This window comes from Camarhynchus parvulus, chromosome 8 (genome assembly GCF_901933205.1).
Source record: "Camarhynchus parvulus chromosome 8, STF_HiC, whole genome shotgun sequence".
Lineage (NCBI taxonomy): Eukaryota > Metazoa > Chordata > Aves > Passeriformes > Thraupidae > Camarhynchus > Camarhynchus parvulus.
This window is the reverse complement of record NC_044578.1, coordinates 29,139,762-29,156,467: the sequence shown is the minus strand read 5'-3', so window position 1 is coordinate 29,156,467 and position 16,706 is coordinate 29,139,762. Positions and strand designations below refer to the sequence as shown.

General features: G+C 48.4%; 1 protein-coding gene across 3 annotated transcripts in view; it reads right to left on the bottom strand.

Annotated features, from left to right (window-relative positions):
• Positions 1 to 7,474, bottom strand: part of DNM3 (dynamin 3) — a 169,478-nt gene extending 162,004 nt beyond the window's left edge. For all 3 annotated transcript variants that reach the window (XM_030953087.1, XM_030953088.1, XM_030953090.1), the window contains exon 1: positions 7,329 to 7,474. In XM_030953087.1, the coding sequence (XP_030808947.1) occupies positions 7,329 to 7,474 (146 nt within the window). The remainder of the gene's footprint in view (positions 1 to 7,328) is intronic.
• Positions 7,475 to 16,706: the final 9,232 nt, after the last annotated feature.

The window sequence follows — 16,706 nt, the reverse complement described above, 5'->3', positions numbered from 1 at the left end:
TGTCTCCCAGTGGTTCTCACCCTGGCCAGGCAGAGTCCTGTCTGCTGTCTGCAGGTGAGTTACACACAGGCAGCTTCAGAGCATCCTCTAGAGCTGAGCATGCTGAATGGGTGTGCATGGTTTAGGCACTGCAGTGCACAGAGTAAACAAGGGGCCAAGTGCCCAAGTTTCTCTGGCTTTGATGATCTCATCTGTGAGGGCTGCAATCTGTATTACAGCACAGAGTGCATCCCCTGCGCACCTGAACAAAGGAATCAGGTACTGAATTAAAAGCGTCACTCCCACACACAAATGATAAAAGCTGACATTGTCAGCAGGCACTTGGGTTGAAAACCTCTCTTATCTCCAGCTACAGTCTCCTTTACATCCCAGAGGCTATCACAGACAACAGTGCTTGGCAGCACATCAAAGCCCAGCACCCAGTTAAATGGGATTTTGCTCCTCTCTAGTTCAATAACGCTGCCTTGTTCATCTCCACACAACTTGCTGAAGAAAAGGATGCAAGGTTACAGTTAAATAATGCTCATTTCCTCTTCTCAGCATATTTACACCACAGGTTTACACTGCACACACACAGCAGTAAAGGGATTCTCAGTAGCCTGTTACACATGAGCACAGCAAATGGGGAATTCACAGACTTCTGTATTTACTGTTTATGTTTAAACCCCCACCAAAACAGTAAGAAAAAGCTAAACACCAGAAAAAGCTGAAAAGTCTCTCCCCCTTAAGCCTGCAATCTAGGCACTGTTGAGAAACCCATAAATACTTGGAGGAGCATCATCAATTTGCTCAGTGATCAACTGAGGGAAGGCAAACCACAAACATGATCTCTCTCTCAATGACTAAGCTATTGCTGGTGCCTTTTTGGGATGAGCAAACACCGGCACATCTCAGCTGTGCAAAGCAGAATCCAAGGGTCAGTTTTGGTTCCACACAGAAATCTAAACCAGCCATCACTCAAAAAAAGAGAATGCATAACAGCAAGTTTTAGACAACAATGTTACTTCACACTAATTTTAAGATTATATGTTATCATGTTCCTTTACAGGAAGCAAGGCAAAAATAAAGGAATAAAAATCTATATTCTACATACAGGTAAGGCATGTGTAGACACACATACAGGTAATATTTAAAAAGCTGTTTGAGGTCACACAGTAAAGAGTGGCAGAGAGCAGTGTCCACACTTCCACGTCTGTGCTGCAATCCATGGCAGCATCACTCCCAGTGTTTACTGGTGAATGTCCAAACAATCCCATTGCTAGCACCTATTTATCTAAACTGGAAATCCTTGTTTGCTATTTCATCTACACAGGAAAGTGACATAAGCTGGAAACATCAGCAGCAATGCCCATCAAGAAACAGCAAGACAACAACGGTGTTGGTTATTTGTTGATTTCAACACTACAAAATCCCAAGTGTGGGCTCCTTCCTGAAGGCAGTGAGTACAGGATTTAGAACAGACTCTCTAAACAAGAGTTTAGAGAGTCAGACAACCTGTGAAACTTTCAGAAGTGCCTCTGTATTAAAAGCAGGGAAGCCTGGATAAAGTGAAGTAGATTCCTATGTGTGGCAACAGCTCTCTGGCCACAGAGAGCAGGCACAGACTTTCCCAGACATTTTCCTGGGGAAGGCAGTGAGAAGCTCAGAGAAAAGAATGAGAAACAATTCTTATCTCCACTTGCTGCACCTGTTGTTGTGCACATGTGGAATGTGTTATGGAGATTTGTTTACCAAAGGGTGATTTCTTAACTGGACACTGGATGGTGTTTTGGATGGATTGACCAATTAGGCCAAAGCTAGGCCAGACAGTCTGTAAGGGTTATGAGCTTCTTAATTAGTATAGTATAATATATGATATAGAGAATAAAACAATTGATCAGCATTCAGCAATCATGGAGTTAATGCTAATTATTACCTGGCTGGGAGCCTGCAGTGACACCTATGGTCTGAAAAAAGGAAAAAACCCAACGCACACATCTCTCCTGAGATGACTGCTCTCCTCTAAAAACTATCAGAGGAGTGCAGTCACCTGCAGTACCTTGATGGATTGAGCTCCCACTAACAACTGCCACTGAATCTGCAGCACTGATTCCTCACAAGGCACTCGAGACCAGACTGGGGTTTTTTGAACATGGCTTTTTGCAGGGTTTTGAAGTTTTTCTGAAGTCTAGAGCACAGACTTCAAATACTACACTTGTGTTCACTAAATGCTACAATACCCTGGTCGTACACAGCATGCTGAAGTTATAGTAAGATATTCTCACAGGTACATTTTACAAAAGTGAGGTGTTACTTATTGATTTAGCATCTCTGAACTGCCTGATATGCTGAACTTCAATGCCACAGTAAAGGTCAGAGCTCCCTACACTATGCCTGCCTCATGACAGACTACAGCTTTTCTTAATTGGCAAAATTTACATGCCTAAAAAAGAAGAGACAAATCCTCAAAGTAGTTTTAGAGGAAAAATATTACATGCAGGGTGGTGCTGAAAAAACAGCATATTTGTTTGCATGTGTGTTTTTTAACACACATTTCCTTTACTTTCTATATATCAATTCTCAAGACTTGAAGGAAAAAAAAAAGAGCTTTAGGTCAACAATGGAGTTACATTTAAGGACAAAACCAGGCCATCTGTATCCCATCTAAACAGCCAGTTTGTTCTTCAATGCATAAAAGCAAAACCTTATTCAGGGAAGAAACCCAGATGAGCCCCTGTCTCATTTGCTGCTGTTTCTAATGAAATATCCAGAACATCCCTGCTTTCGTTGCACCAGAGTATTTTGATAACTAGGCTAATCTACTCAATAGTGTACTCCAAGCTGTACTATGTCTTAATTAGTCAGGAAAAGGAGTGGCTGACTCTCATTTCCAGAAGATCCTTAAGATTAAAAAAGAGTACACAGCACCACATCTCAGTTTGTATTCAGCTTGATGGGTTAGCTTTTTCCTGTCTGTTTCACAAAAGAGGAGATTTTCTGTCAAAAAGTTTTTCTGTCAATGCCTAGTAACTAAAAGAATAAAATACCTGCACCAAATTGAATACATCTCCCTCAGGAAGCATCAATCTAAATATGTGTGTACATTCTTCAGAGAAATTTTCTGCTCTAGCAGCCAGAGTTAAAGTCCCTTCTCTTCTCCTAATGACTCAACGCAGTCTTTTCACAACCGCCATCTCAAGCAGAACAGAATGAGCTGAGCACACGAGGAACAGTAATTTCAAAAATAAATAATCACTACATATGTCATAATAAATAGCTCTACTTACATGCAGTGGCCTTAAGATTGTCAAAAGCATCTCAGATCAAAAAGCTGTAAAGCTGAATTACACAATCAGACCCGGGGCTCTTAAAACGAAACTGCCTGTTTGATGATGACTGACAGGCTTACAGTCAAGAGTTCACATCTCCTATAAAACAATTATTTGGCCTCATGCAGTTTGTATTATATTAAGCAGGAAGGGAAGCGAAGAGCTTTCAAGCTAATTATTAATTTCTTGCTATTTTTAAGAGTAAAACAAGGTTCTGATTTCTGAAGAAGGAGGCCCTGACAAGGTAGCTTGCTGTCTGGGCCTTCAGTTATCTGAAAAACCCATTTGGCTACAGATGAAATAATAGAAAGTGCTTTCTCTCCAAATACAGTTTACAGGGATTGCTTCCTGCCAGTAGTTTTCTGTTAAGTAACCTAATTATTATCAAAAGCCCGTTTGAAAAGCACAAACAACGTCCAGGCTCCTGGCCCTGCACTGCTCAGGAGCACAGCACTAAGAGAGGCCGAGTGCCTTCTCCCACCGGCAATTCTCTGGCATTTGTTGTTTGACTCTCCTTTGTGCTTTTGAATCGCTCTCCAACCAACCCCTACCAGAAGGCTGCATTAGATCCTTTGCTTCAATGCTGCCTCAACATTTTCTGGGCACACTTACTCCTGTTACAAAGAGAAGCAGAAGGAGGTAGGAAGAACATTTGCTCTTCAGACAACTTCATTTCCTCAAACACACACCATGAGCTCCAGTTATGAACACATGAAGGGCTTACCCATAAATGGAAATGACTGCTGTCCTCAGGTGCTCTCCAGAACCTCTGTTTGCATCTAAATGTAACCAGAATCCTGAGAGAAAAACCTTCACACACAGCCCTTGACTACCAAAAGAAACTGTCTCCCTCCACACAGAGGAGCGGTACGCAAAGAGGAAACTCTCCACATTCCTCAGGGGATGCTAATCCAAATAGCAACAACAATGGACACTTGGGGAGATTTGACACGTTGCTTCCAGCTTAGCTACAAGAAGACAAGTAGTTCTGGGTGTCTCACAACTCCTGCAGAATCCATCCTCACTCAACACCTCCATCTATGCAAAACACATGTGAGCTGATCCAAACATATTCCCTGCCTGCTGCTAGTCATTAAGGATCCTGTGTGCACCTGAACAGGCTTTGCTGCTGCCCTGGAGGCAGTGATGGATGTGTGTCATTCATTCTGCAGGTCCCAGGCCACCTGCCAGGCCCCACCCCTGTGCCACACCAGATTCCTCACAACCCTTCTGAAAAGTGATGGCAGTGCATAAACGAGGTGGTGGATAGCCCTGCACAGCCCAACACGTTTCCTAGGAGCCATAAAGAAACTCTAACTCATTATACCACCTGCAAGTCAGAAAATAGTTTCTACTGTCCAAGTGCAAAAAAAAAGTAATCCTTGCACAACCAGGGGTCTTGTGGAAGACTGAAACCCTCACAGTGCTGTAGTGGTTACAGAGAGCAGGGAATGACAACCTGATCCTAGAGTTAAAACTGCCTTGCCTCACCACAGCTCCACTGACAATACACATTAACAATGTGCAGCATGGCTGTAGCAACACCCATGGAGGATATCCTGCCTTCCTCACACCAATTACAGCTACTCCTGAAGAAAAGAGATCTTCAACATCTCTCTGAAGGCTGAGTTCAAAATCTACTAATGATAATGATTCATGTGGTAAAAAAAACCAAACCAACAAAACAAAACAACACAACAAAAAAAAACCACAACCACAAAACAACCCAAACCAAAAAAACTAAACAAAAGCCATGAAAATGAATGGTCAAACTTCAGAGCAATGCAAGGATTGTTTTATTTTCATGTCAATTTCAAAGCTGTTACCATTAGTTAAAGTTGGCTCTGTGGTTGCCAGAGGTCATGCAATATACCAGTAACAAAGAGAAATGAGGGTAGCATGGCTCTACAGGGAGATTTTCTACCTCTACAAGCCATATTAAGACAGATGTGGATGAAACAAACTTGTGTGCAGAGAGCAGCTGCATTATCCCATAAAAACAGGAATATCCTATGGCTTACTAAAAAGAGACACAGGCCATTTGTCTGCTGATCTAACAAGCAAAATCCTCTTCTGAGCTCATGGATATTTATTAATCTGGTTCTGAGGGTTCACAACTAAGTTTTCACAGCTTAGCCAGGGCACATCTGCTGACCACACATACTCAGCCTGGAGGAAAGGCACAAGCAAAATATCCTCACTCAAGACTTGTGGAATAGGTTTGAAACAATGCAGTTTAAGGTCATTTTTGCAACAGGCTCTAAGGTAGCAAGTAAAGAGCTACTACAGATCAGTTCATTCTGAATCTCAGTAAGTTACTGCATAAAATAATGATGTGGAACTCTGAAACCAGGGTGAAAGAATCCAAATTCCAAATCCCATGTGACAGAGACATTCTGGTGTTTCACAGCAGCCTGTAATCTCTTCTCTGAAGAGACAGAAGTGTCTGCAGGCTGCACAGTGAATAACTACACGAGTAAAAAAGTTACTGCCCTTAGCTCTCCTTCCCAATTCCTCCTAGAAGTGCCCACACCTCACCCGTGCAGCTGGTTCCAGCCTCCTGGCCAAACAGACCAGATCAGCACAAACTGCTCGTTTTCACTTTTTGCTCCAGCCAGGCACATCCAAGCGGCTCAAAAGAACAGCTCCACCTGCGCATTAGATGGAGCAGATCCCTCGGGCAGCTGAGCAGTGACGAGCATCTGGGAGCAGTATGATTTTCCATCGGCACAGCTGGATCCAGAGACCGACATCAGCCCACCTAACTCAGCCCCGAGCCCAGGGACCAAAATAGCCTCACTGACAAGAAAAATGAAGGTGCTTTTTCCCCTCAGCACATGTGCTTTGCACAGCTTTGTGGACACGTAGCTCAAAAAGTCAAAAGGTTACCAAAATACTTTTTAAGGACTTGTTTGAAGAGAACAGTAATAATTTGATAGCCAATTGTGCTTTCTGAGGATCTCATTTATGTTTTCCAGATTCGACAGACTTGCCAGTACTGTCAACACCAGTAACTAGCTACAGTCTTCAAGGAGAAAGAAGAGGAAGAACTGACATTTAACACAGTCCGTTCTGAAGGAGAGATAAGAACCATTATACAATATTTTTATACTGGGTATCAAGAGCTATTGCAGCCTGGCACACAGCCAGGTTGTGGAGTGTCACAGCATTTAATATTACCTTCGGTGAAGATCTCCGCACATCAAAGTCCCCCAGTCACCGACACACAACAGTATTTCGACCCCATAATCCGGGCTAGGATCGCAGCTCGGCTGCGGGAGCACCAGCTCCCTCCGGGAGCCCGCAGCTATTTGAGGCAAACGCAGCAGGAACCTCATCAAACAGCACGTGAAGCCCATGTTTACCTCGGGATGTCTCCAGAGGCACAGCCTGGCCGTCAGAAAGCACCGCCTGAATCGCCAGGCTCCCCCTTTTCCTGTCAGTGATTTGGTAGAAACGATGCGCATGTTGCACTTGACGATCTTGGAGGTCTTTTCCAACCTTAATGACGCCGCGATTCGAATACCCACGGGCGCGTCGGGACGGTGCGAATTTATACGCGATGGGATGGGAGGAATGAGGCGCCCAGAGCCAGCACCCCACCGAAATCAGCGTTTTGGGCTTTAAACACCTCGTTCCTCTCAGGCAGCGGTCACCCCTCCACACACACACGCACACACGGAGCGGGCACACGAACGCGCTCGCACCGGAGCCGCGGCGGCTGTCCCCGCATCGCGCACATCGCATCACGGGCGCTGCCGGGCCAGGGCCCGCCTCGCCACCCCCGAGGCACCACGGGGGGAGGGACGCCGAGCATCCTCGGTGGGGACGAGCACCCACGGCGGGCTCGGAGCCGCGAACTGTTCCCCCAAAACCCCTCCTGGTCCATCCCCGCCCGACACCGCCCCCCGGCCCTGGCCGCTCTGAGGGGGGGCGCGCGCCGCGGCCGTTGGGAGCAGCGCGCGCCGCGGGCCGTGTGGGGGGGGGGGGCGCGGGGGTGCCGTGCCCGCCGCCCCTCACCTGGAGACGCAGTTCTCCAGCACGGAGCTCTTGCCGGCGCTCTGCCCGCCCACCACCGCGATCTGCGGCAGGTCGAGCAGGCAGTTCTGGCCCAGCGCCGCGAAGGCATCCTGCAGCCGGTTAACGAGCGGGATGAGCCCCTCCATCCCGCCGCCGCCACCGCCTCCTCCTCCGCCTGCCGCCGCTGACAGGTAACGGCCGGCGCACTGCGCATGCGCCCCTCCCTCCGCGGGCCCGGGGGCGGGGCCTCCGCGGTGCGGCCACGCCCCCTCCGGTGCGGGTCCCGCGATTGTCCCGCGGTTGTCCCGCGATTGTCCCACGATTGTCCCGCAATTATCCCGCGATTGTCCCGCAATTCTCCCAAAATCCGTTCCCCCCCACCGTTGTGCCAAAGGCCCATCCACGCTCAGAGTCAAGGGGTTGGATTTCTTTGTAGTTCTGCGCAGAAAGATGGCTGGATGGCAATTCCACAAAGCCGGCACGACAGCTGTCAGAAGTTTTCCCTTTTTGTGGATTTTATCAAACCAAGGCGTTGATGTTTATTGGCTACAAGTTATCTAGTTCGCTTATTAATTAGCGTTCTGTCTTCTGTTGGTTAATGATCCTCTTGCTAATTAGTCTGCATGCTCAGTCTTTCTCTTAAATTAGTGGGGTTTTGGTCTGTGAGTCAGTGGTGACAATTTGCCCCTGCCAGAATTACCTCTTACCCAGCCAGAGCTGATTGTAGCACAGTTGCTCAGTTGTTTTAATTAGTTTCTTCCTTATCTTGGGTGTTCTGCCAAAAAGCCTTGTAGCCCCGAAATTCTGCATTCTTTGTGTCAGCTAAGAGTGGTACACCCTTCTCCCTTTTGGTAACCTCCCCCTAGGTCTGAGATCACTGAAACATGTCAAGCCCTAAACCTTAACAAGGCAATTCCACAATCCGACAAGCAATTTGTCTTTTTACCATCTGGACATCACTTAGAGCTTGTTTGTTAGGGATTGCTTTTTCACAGATTGCCCGGAGAGGCTGTGGAGGCTCCCTCACTGGAGATATCCCAGAGGCAACCAGACACAATCCTGTGCCTGTGCTCTGGGATGACCCTGCCTGAGCTGGGACATTGGACCAGCTGCCCCACTGTGCTCCCTGACAACCTGACCCATTCTGGGATTCTGTTTGTTATAAATTAATACTCCAATTTAATAATTAAGGACATTTATTAAATTATCAAAGTATAAATTTGGAAAAACCCACAAGCAATTCGACTCTGAGCCAGGTGATCAGTGTCGGAGAGACTCAGGATTTGGCCTCTATTGCACCAAAGTCCCTGTGGGTCTTTAAAATGTCATTTTAAAGGGATCTGTTTTATACAGTCCTTTGGGCTCTGGAAGGGGGCTCTTCTTTAGCATATTTTATTTATTGTCATTTTTCTTTCTTGCTGCTGTGTTTCCTGGAATCAGTGGATAATTCCTGAAATCCTGTGTGGTGGTGTTCACAGGGGTCCCAGGATGAGGGAAGAGACGAGAATCTTTGTTGACTCCATGTTTCAGAAGGCTGATTTATTATTTTATGATCTATATTATATTAAAATAAAATGATATATTAAAACTATACTAACAGACGAAAGGCTTGAAAGGAATAGAAAGGAATGGAATGATAAAATCTGACCAGAGAGTCTGAAACAGCTGGACTGTGATTGGCCATTAGTTAACAACAACCACATGAGACCAATCAAAGGTGCACCTGTTGCATTCCACAGCAGCAGATAATTATTGTTTTTCTTTTCCTCTGAGGCCTCTCAGCTTCTCAGGAAAAAAATCCTAACAAAAGGATTTTTCATAAAATATATCTGGGACAATTCTGTCAGGTGAAAACTTCCGGGCATAAACTTCTGAGGATGCCTATCAAATGCCTCCTGCTGGGGTCTTGTCAGACAGAAAGAAATCCCTTGAAATACACACCCCAAGAGACAGTGTTCCCCTGGTGTTTGAATCTCCATTCTCTATTTGTCCGACGCTGGCTTGGTACACAAGGTGCTGTGCTTGTAATTTCCTTTAGCACGAATTCTTGTATAACACATATCACATGCTCCTGCCTGAGGACAAGGCCACCCCGGTGCTGGGACACTTGGGCACCAGGAGCACGGTTCAGCCAGGTCTGTGTGTGTTGGAATTCAGGCCATCCCACCCTGGATTGCCAGGACCCTTCCCAGGGGGCTCAGAGACCCTGGCACAGAGCCCAAGACACCTGTGACTTTGATTATGACCCATGGAGCAAATTACCAACCTTACATGAGGATCTGCAAGGCACGAAAGTCTAAGTAAAATAATAATTAGTTTGTCACGGATTGAAAAATAGATTTTTGGGGTTTTTAGAATGGGGGTTCAGGGGGCAAGACGGAGGAATCTCGGTGTGTCCAGCCTTTCTCCTTCTTCTTCTTGGCCTCCATCTTCTGCTGTGATGGTGGCACTTTTAGATTGGCTTAGAGTAGAAGCTCACTGTCTAACATAGGTGATAGGTGTTGGAAAGTCATTGTAAATATTGCACACGTAATTTTTAGTATAAAAAGATAACAGTGCCCCTGGGGCAGGCAGAATGCCTGGGACTGTCCTGCTGAGTGGACCTCGGCTGGACAGGAGAAATAATTTTATAGATAAGAATTTTTATAGATAACAATTTTATAGATAAGACACAATAAACAGCCTTGAGACTGAGAACTGAAGAGTTCTGACTCCTTCTTCAAGCGCCAGGCTGGGAAAAGAGACTTTCTAACCCATCTTGGGGTCTCTCTGAGCAGCTAAACCCCGAGATGTGTGCTGCCCATGAGAGCAGCACGCTGCCCCTCTCCCCTGGCAGCCCCAGCTGACCGCTGGGAAGGGCTGAGCGATGCCCAGGCACAGGCAGGAGCTCTGCCAGGCTCGGGCACGTTCCGAGGAGGAGGAGGAGCTGGAGCCGGCAGGGCGGGCAGCAGGTGATGCTCAGGAGCAGCTGGGCAGGGACATCGAGGTGCCAGCCGTGTCACTGCAGCGGGTTCAATTCACAATGCACGCCGAGGCTGAGCTAAAAGCTCAGGCACACAACAGAGATGAGATTTAGCTGCGATTACTGGCAGCAGTCGCATCATGAAAATATCCAAATGCAGGCTTTGGAGCCGTGCAGGGATAAAAGTTCCCCTCTCTATTGGAGCAGACACTGGCCCCGCTCAGCGGGACAAGCAAAACAAAGGGAGCTGGGAACATCCCGCAGGCTGACGGGGACTAACGATCTGGAGGATTATCAAAACTTCTTGGCCAGAGCTCTCAGTAAGTGTGAAAAATTACCCTACAGCAGACAGACCTCTAACTCTGGAAACAAGTAAGGGATTTGAATCGGCACAGACGGATTTGAATCGGCACGAGGCGGAGATGGCTTCTCCTCGCTGCTGCAATCAGATCACAGCCTCTGGGAAAAGCCTTGCCATCATTTCTGTCTGCTTGGGAGCCTGGGAATTATTGACATAATTATGCCAATTAGCAGCATGATTATTTCTTTCCCACTCCTGAGTGAGTGAGCTGTGCCAGGAGGCACTGGAGTAGCTGCCTGGCCTTCCTCCAGCTCGTGGGTTTCTATGGAGGCTGGAAGTTGGGAAGGGCATTATGAGTGTCCAGAGCACTTTGTGCTGCCCCCATGAAATAATTAAGATCCGTAGAAGAGCAGCCTGGCCCTAGGATTGCATCTCCACAGGAGACAAATGAAGATTGAGAAAGGCACGATGCCTGGGGAGCAGCACCATGCACACCTTCAAACTGATCATCCAGGGAACTGTCCGTTCTGTGAGGGCTGTAAATAACAGCTTTGTCTGCTTCCACGATTAAAATCAAATAAATTAGGAAAACAACTAAGATTAGGACAAGTCTGAGTTATTCCCCCAAGTCTGGGAACTTTCCAAACCAATTTTTCTGTCTGGTGAAGCAGAGTTAAAGCCATTAAGTGCCCACATTCACCCTGCAACTCTATCACTTACAAAAATCCACTTTCCCCACGCCAAAAAAAAAGCCACAAGCAGCCAAGTATAGATTCCCCACCTTCTGGAAAAAGCACAAACAATTTCATGATGGATGCTTGTGTTATCATGAGAGGTTTTTCTCATTTTTCCAACACCTCCAGGAGACCAGGGAAGGAGAGGCACCTGAGCATATCTTTAGGTCTCTGCTTTTCCTGACTGACTTCTCTGGGCAGCTTGTTCCAAACCCCCATGCAGAGCCCAGCCTGGCTTTCTGAATTTGCCAAGATTCAGAGTGGCTGAATTAAAGGAAACAGGGGTGCTAATAGACCACTGCAAAGCTTCCTGTAACAACCCTGAAATACAAGACCCAAATCAGTGTCAGGGGGCCATGCAAGAAATTGTTCTCTGGGGGAGCAGTAGGGGTAACCCCCAGGAGCAGAGAGCTGTGCTGCTCACTGGTTAACCAGCTAAACACAATCTGGTTTTACCCTGCTGTGCTCACTTGTGCCCCTAATAATACAATACAATAAAATACAATATTTATCATTTCCTTTTGCTGTGTGCCAGCCTCAGCAAGGAGAGAAAACCTCTGCCAAACACGTTCCTGGCACGGCAGGAAGGGTGAGTGCCCTGATCCCCAGGGTGACACCAACAGTGGGGTCTGATGTCACACGTCACCAGCTCCAGCACAGCCTGCCTGGGGCCCCCAGTCACAGCCTCCAGTGCATTTCAGATCAAGGCTACAGACAGCAAGCTTGTCCTGCCACGACTTTCAGAGAAATACATGGCAAAAATAGCCTGGCTTCAGGGTGCAGCTGAACCCACAAACCCACACACAGACACTTCTCCCTAACCAGGCAGTGATGTTAGCACTGAGGACATTTGGACCAGGTCTCCAGGCTGCTTCCCAAGCACACAGCAGAGCAATTCCCTTCAGGAGAAATGAGTTCTGTAAAAAGCAGCCGAGTGGGGACTTGCAGATGGCTGCAGTGAAGAGCCAGGCACGCTGCCCTGCCCGGGGCAGCAGAGCACAGCAGAGGCTGCTCCTCTCCCTAAGAACAGACACTTCCTCCACACCTGCTCGTCTCTCCAGGGACCTTCCTCACCTCCTTCTTGCCTCAGACAAGAGTTTTGGCAGATCTTTTCAGGCAGTGGATGGGCACAGGGCAGGAGGAGGTGGGCAAGGGGCAGCTCCAGGCTCTCAGCAGCGCTCGGCTCTGCAGTGGTGCCAGTCAGCATCATCCCTGTGCATCTGCCAGGACGAGAGCTCAGAGCCTGAAGCTGCAAAAGATGGAACTCCAGCCCGTGAAAGAAAGCCAGAGTGGCTACAGGGCTGTGATTAGAGTAGTGGCTGCAGCATTTCTCCGTGAAAAGAGGATGTGCTTTCTGCCTTCCCCCACAGCCCAGGGCACTGCTGACTCACTGATGGCAGGAGAGCACAGTCCCTGTCCCATCTCTCCTCTCTCCTGCCCTGTGGCCTCCAGCTGCATTCTTTAGTCGGGTGCATCCCGTTGCAGGGTAGAAAAAGGGCACTGTGCTGCATTGCAGCCTGCAGAGATGCTTCTCTGCAGCCCTCAGCACCCTGGGGAAGAGCTGCACTCCCTCCCTGCAGCCTGGCAGCACGCCTGCTTCCTTGGCCACAAAGCCAGACAAGCCAAGTGCTTCCCCAAGGGAAGATTGCATGGACAAAACACTTCCCACGTGCTTCCAGACTCTGGGAGTGGCTGCTGCAGCCCTTGTTGTGCTAGTCCATGCCATGCAGCATCCCCAGGCAAGGGGGCCAAGGCTCTGCCCAGCTGAAGGGAATCAGCCCAGGGCTCAGTCCCTGCAGCTTTTGCTGCTGCAAAACCTCTCCCAGCTGCTTGCTGTACTTTGAGCTGATGACAGTATGTCCCTCATCCACCTCCACCCTGCTCCTGAGAGAATTGGAGTGTCATTCTCTTCTCCAGAACAGGGACCTGGGCTGTGACACCATATGGGGTGAACATGTGGCACCCCATCAGTGCCTGCCTCAAAGTGTCACTGTCCCCACAGCTGCCTGCTGACAGCCATCCTGGGCCAAAAACCTCTCTGCATCCTTCTGCCCAAGCTCAGGAAGCTCAGGGCTGCCCCACCAACTCCCAGTGTCTCATCCCTTGCAGCAGCAGCAGGACATGGATGCGATGCTCTGAGAAGGGACCAGGACAGCCCAAAGCATCCCCAGCTGGCTCCAGGCTCACCCCTGAGCCGTGAGGTGAGTTCCACACCCGGCTCTTTTTGTGCTGGGAAAGCCAGAGAGGAAAAAGTCAACATCTCCGTGCCGGTGGGGGTTGCTAAGTGACGGCAGAGCTTGTTTCTATCCCGCCACTGACAGCGTGCCCACGCTGCAAGGGAAGGAAGTGAGGAGTCAGGGATGTAAACACGAGCACATTGCCAAAACTCTCACAGAATCACCCTTGCCAAACATATACATTAGCTGCGTGTTTTGGCTGCCAGCAGAGAAATATTTACTATGTGTCAATTACTCCAGCCTTGGAGCATTTTACCTGCAGAGGAGGATTTGCAGCACTCATGAATTTGCCATTTTCCAGCTGAAATTAATTTCCAGACCAAAGTTGCCAGGCTGCCAGTAGCTGCAAGAACAGCTGCAATGAACTGAGATTTCATCCTTACATTGTTTCTAATAGATGGCTTTTGTTTTTCCACCAGGATGTGGCGTTATGCAGCATTTTGGAAGCACAACAGAAAGGCAGGACTGGACAAGGGAGGGATGAAGGCAGCCTTTGTATGAGCTCCTGGGGAGGAAAGGAGATGGTTTCGGTAAAAAAAAGGGCACACACACACAAACCTATGTGGTTAAGATTATGTGGAAAATTGCAAACTAAGTTAAAAATAGAGTAAAGGCAGCACTGCTGATCTAGTTGAGAAATTTGCCATTGCTAAGCTAGGTGGATAATAGATATCTTTCACAACAGTGCTCGTCACAGAGGAGCTTTAGAAACTGCATGGGGGCAGGCACACTTCAGCTCCAGCTTCAGCTCCAGCTCCAGCTCCAGCCTTGTTTCTCCCCCGTGCTGAGCTGAGCTCAGCACAGAAGGAGGAGAATCACTGGAGGAGTGACTGGGTGGTGACACAGGGCACCCAGCCAGGCTGCCAGCCTTTATCTGAGGCAGGGAGCAGGCCAGCCCTGCTCTCCTGGGCCTGGGAACCATCAAAAGCATTTATTAAAACAGCACCTACTCCTTTGTGTACTTGCAGGTTAGCCCAGGGAGAAAGCAGGGCACCCATCTGTCCCTCTGTGGGAAGGCGAACAAGGAGGAAGCATCAGAGAAGGGATCTGAGCAGAGCAGCTCCCAAAGCAGAACCTGCTGGCAAATTGAAATGGAAACACACCCCCAGAGGGAGGTTCTTGCTGGCAGCCCAGCTGCCATGGGGCATCCTGGGCACCAACAGCCCCATCTCCTGCACCGGGGCAGTGCCCACATCTCCCCACTGCTGCAGGGGGTGACAGCCTGTGGGAAATGGATTTGGAGAGAATTCTCAAAGCCTGACAGAAGGCTCACACAGTGTGCATCTGTATGCAAACCTTGAGATAACAAATGCTGACTTAGAAATGCCATGGAATATAACATATTGTTGAGAGAGAAATGGAATGAGAAATAAGTTTCAAAAGATGGCCTTGCAAAAAAGACTGGATACTTTGGAGAAACTATGAAACTATGAACATAGAACTATGAAAGATGCATTGTAGTAGGACCCACGAGGGATAATTTTAGATAATTGGCTTTAAGGCATTCACAGCATGGTGTGGGAAAAGCTGATAGGCCAAGAAATACTTATAATGTATTGTAATTAAGAAGTAATTGGTTTCTGATTGTGATGGCATGAATTGTAACATCTGTATTGTCTCACCCCTTCACTTGAGACTGAAAATGAAATAAAAGTTTTTAAAATGCCTCTCAGTTGCCCCATCTCTGGGTCAGAAATGGGTAAAATCTGACAAGAGCCTTTTGGGGTGTCCTTTCCATGGCCCCATGAGCTGGGGAACTGCAAACTCTCAGCTCACACAGCCTCCCCCTCTGCTTTGGAAGTGGCAAAGTTTCTCCCACAGATGGAGGAGAGCTGGCTCCTTCCAAGCAAGGAAGGGGCAGCCCAAACCCTGCTGGGACAGGGGGTGTGAGCTGCAGGGCTGGGAGATGGCCTCAGCAGGGATGCTGAGCCACACATCCCTCCTGGAGCTGTTCTGGTGTGCTGTTGGCTCCCTGGGCTGTGGGGAGGGTTTGCTTTGGGAAGCAGCTCTCAGAAAGGCAGCTCCACAGGTGTCCTCTCAGGCTGCCAGTGGCAGAAGGGAGCATGGAGTGAGGGTGCAGGATCAGTGGCAGAGCAGCAGTTTGTCACCTTGCTGTTTGCAAGCTGGTCACTTTGGTACCGTGTCTCAGGCTCATTTTGGCATCAGCTGTTGCAAGGGAGAAAGACAAGCCCCAAAAAATGGCTTCTGATGAATGAATGAGAACCTGCAGGTCCATGACCAGCCAGGACACACATGATGCCTCAGGTTTGAGCTTTTATATTTTTCAGGTTCTGTTCTGCTTTAGTGTATGGGGCTGGGCTTCATATTAGGGGATGGTGAGCTCTCTGCAGGGAGACAAAACAATTCCTTCTCTAGCTGGGGACCAAGGACAAATGATCCAAATCTCAGGCCCAAGAGCACAAACACCGTGGGCTGGAGAGAGAAAAACAAGCAGGATGGGACTGCATGGGCTAAAGCTGTAACTGGACAATTAATTCCAATATGCAAATGGAGCAGAACTGATAAGTGTGAGACCCCGTGAGTGGTTGTCCATTTTGTGACCATTTTGAGTTCATCTGGGGTGCAGCCCTGGGTGGGCTCTTGTACTACCCAAGGTGGATCCATTGAGGCTTCCTAATAAATCCCTACTTTATTCTTTAGCTCTGTCCAGTCTCTGTCCTATTCAGCCTGCACAAGGCATCACACAGGCCAACTCCTGACTGAGCTGCCTGGGCAGGATTGGGGTGCTGTGGGAACACCCCAATGGTGTTTTCTGGCTGTCCTTTCATTCTGCAGAAAGGCTGACCTGCACCAGCTGGGTGAGTGGGATGGTGTGGCCAGGAGCCTGAGCCCAGGGCTGGGTCCCTGCTGGCCCTGGGGCAGAAGGGTTTCAAGCTTGGGGGTCTCAGTTCAGTGGTGATGGCTGGAGAGATTCAGAAGGGGGAAATGTACTGGGATGCTGAGTGATGAGGGGGCAGTGGGGTTCAAGGGGCAGCTGCCTGCTCCCAGGACATGCCTTTGAAGTACAGAGGTGACTGTAGTTTTCTCAGGGGTGTGTGTGCTTCAGAAATAAGCCTGAAATAACAAAGCACTGCAGGCCTCAGAGCACCCCTGAGCACTTTATTCTCACAGCTCGCAGCCCAC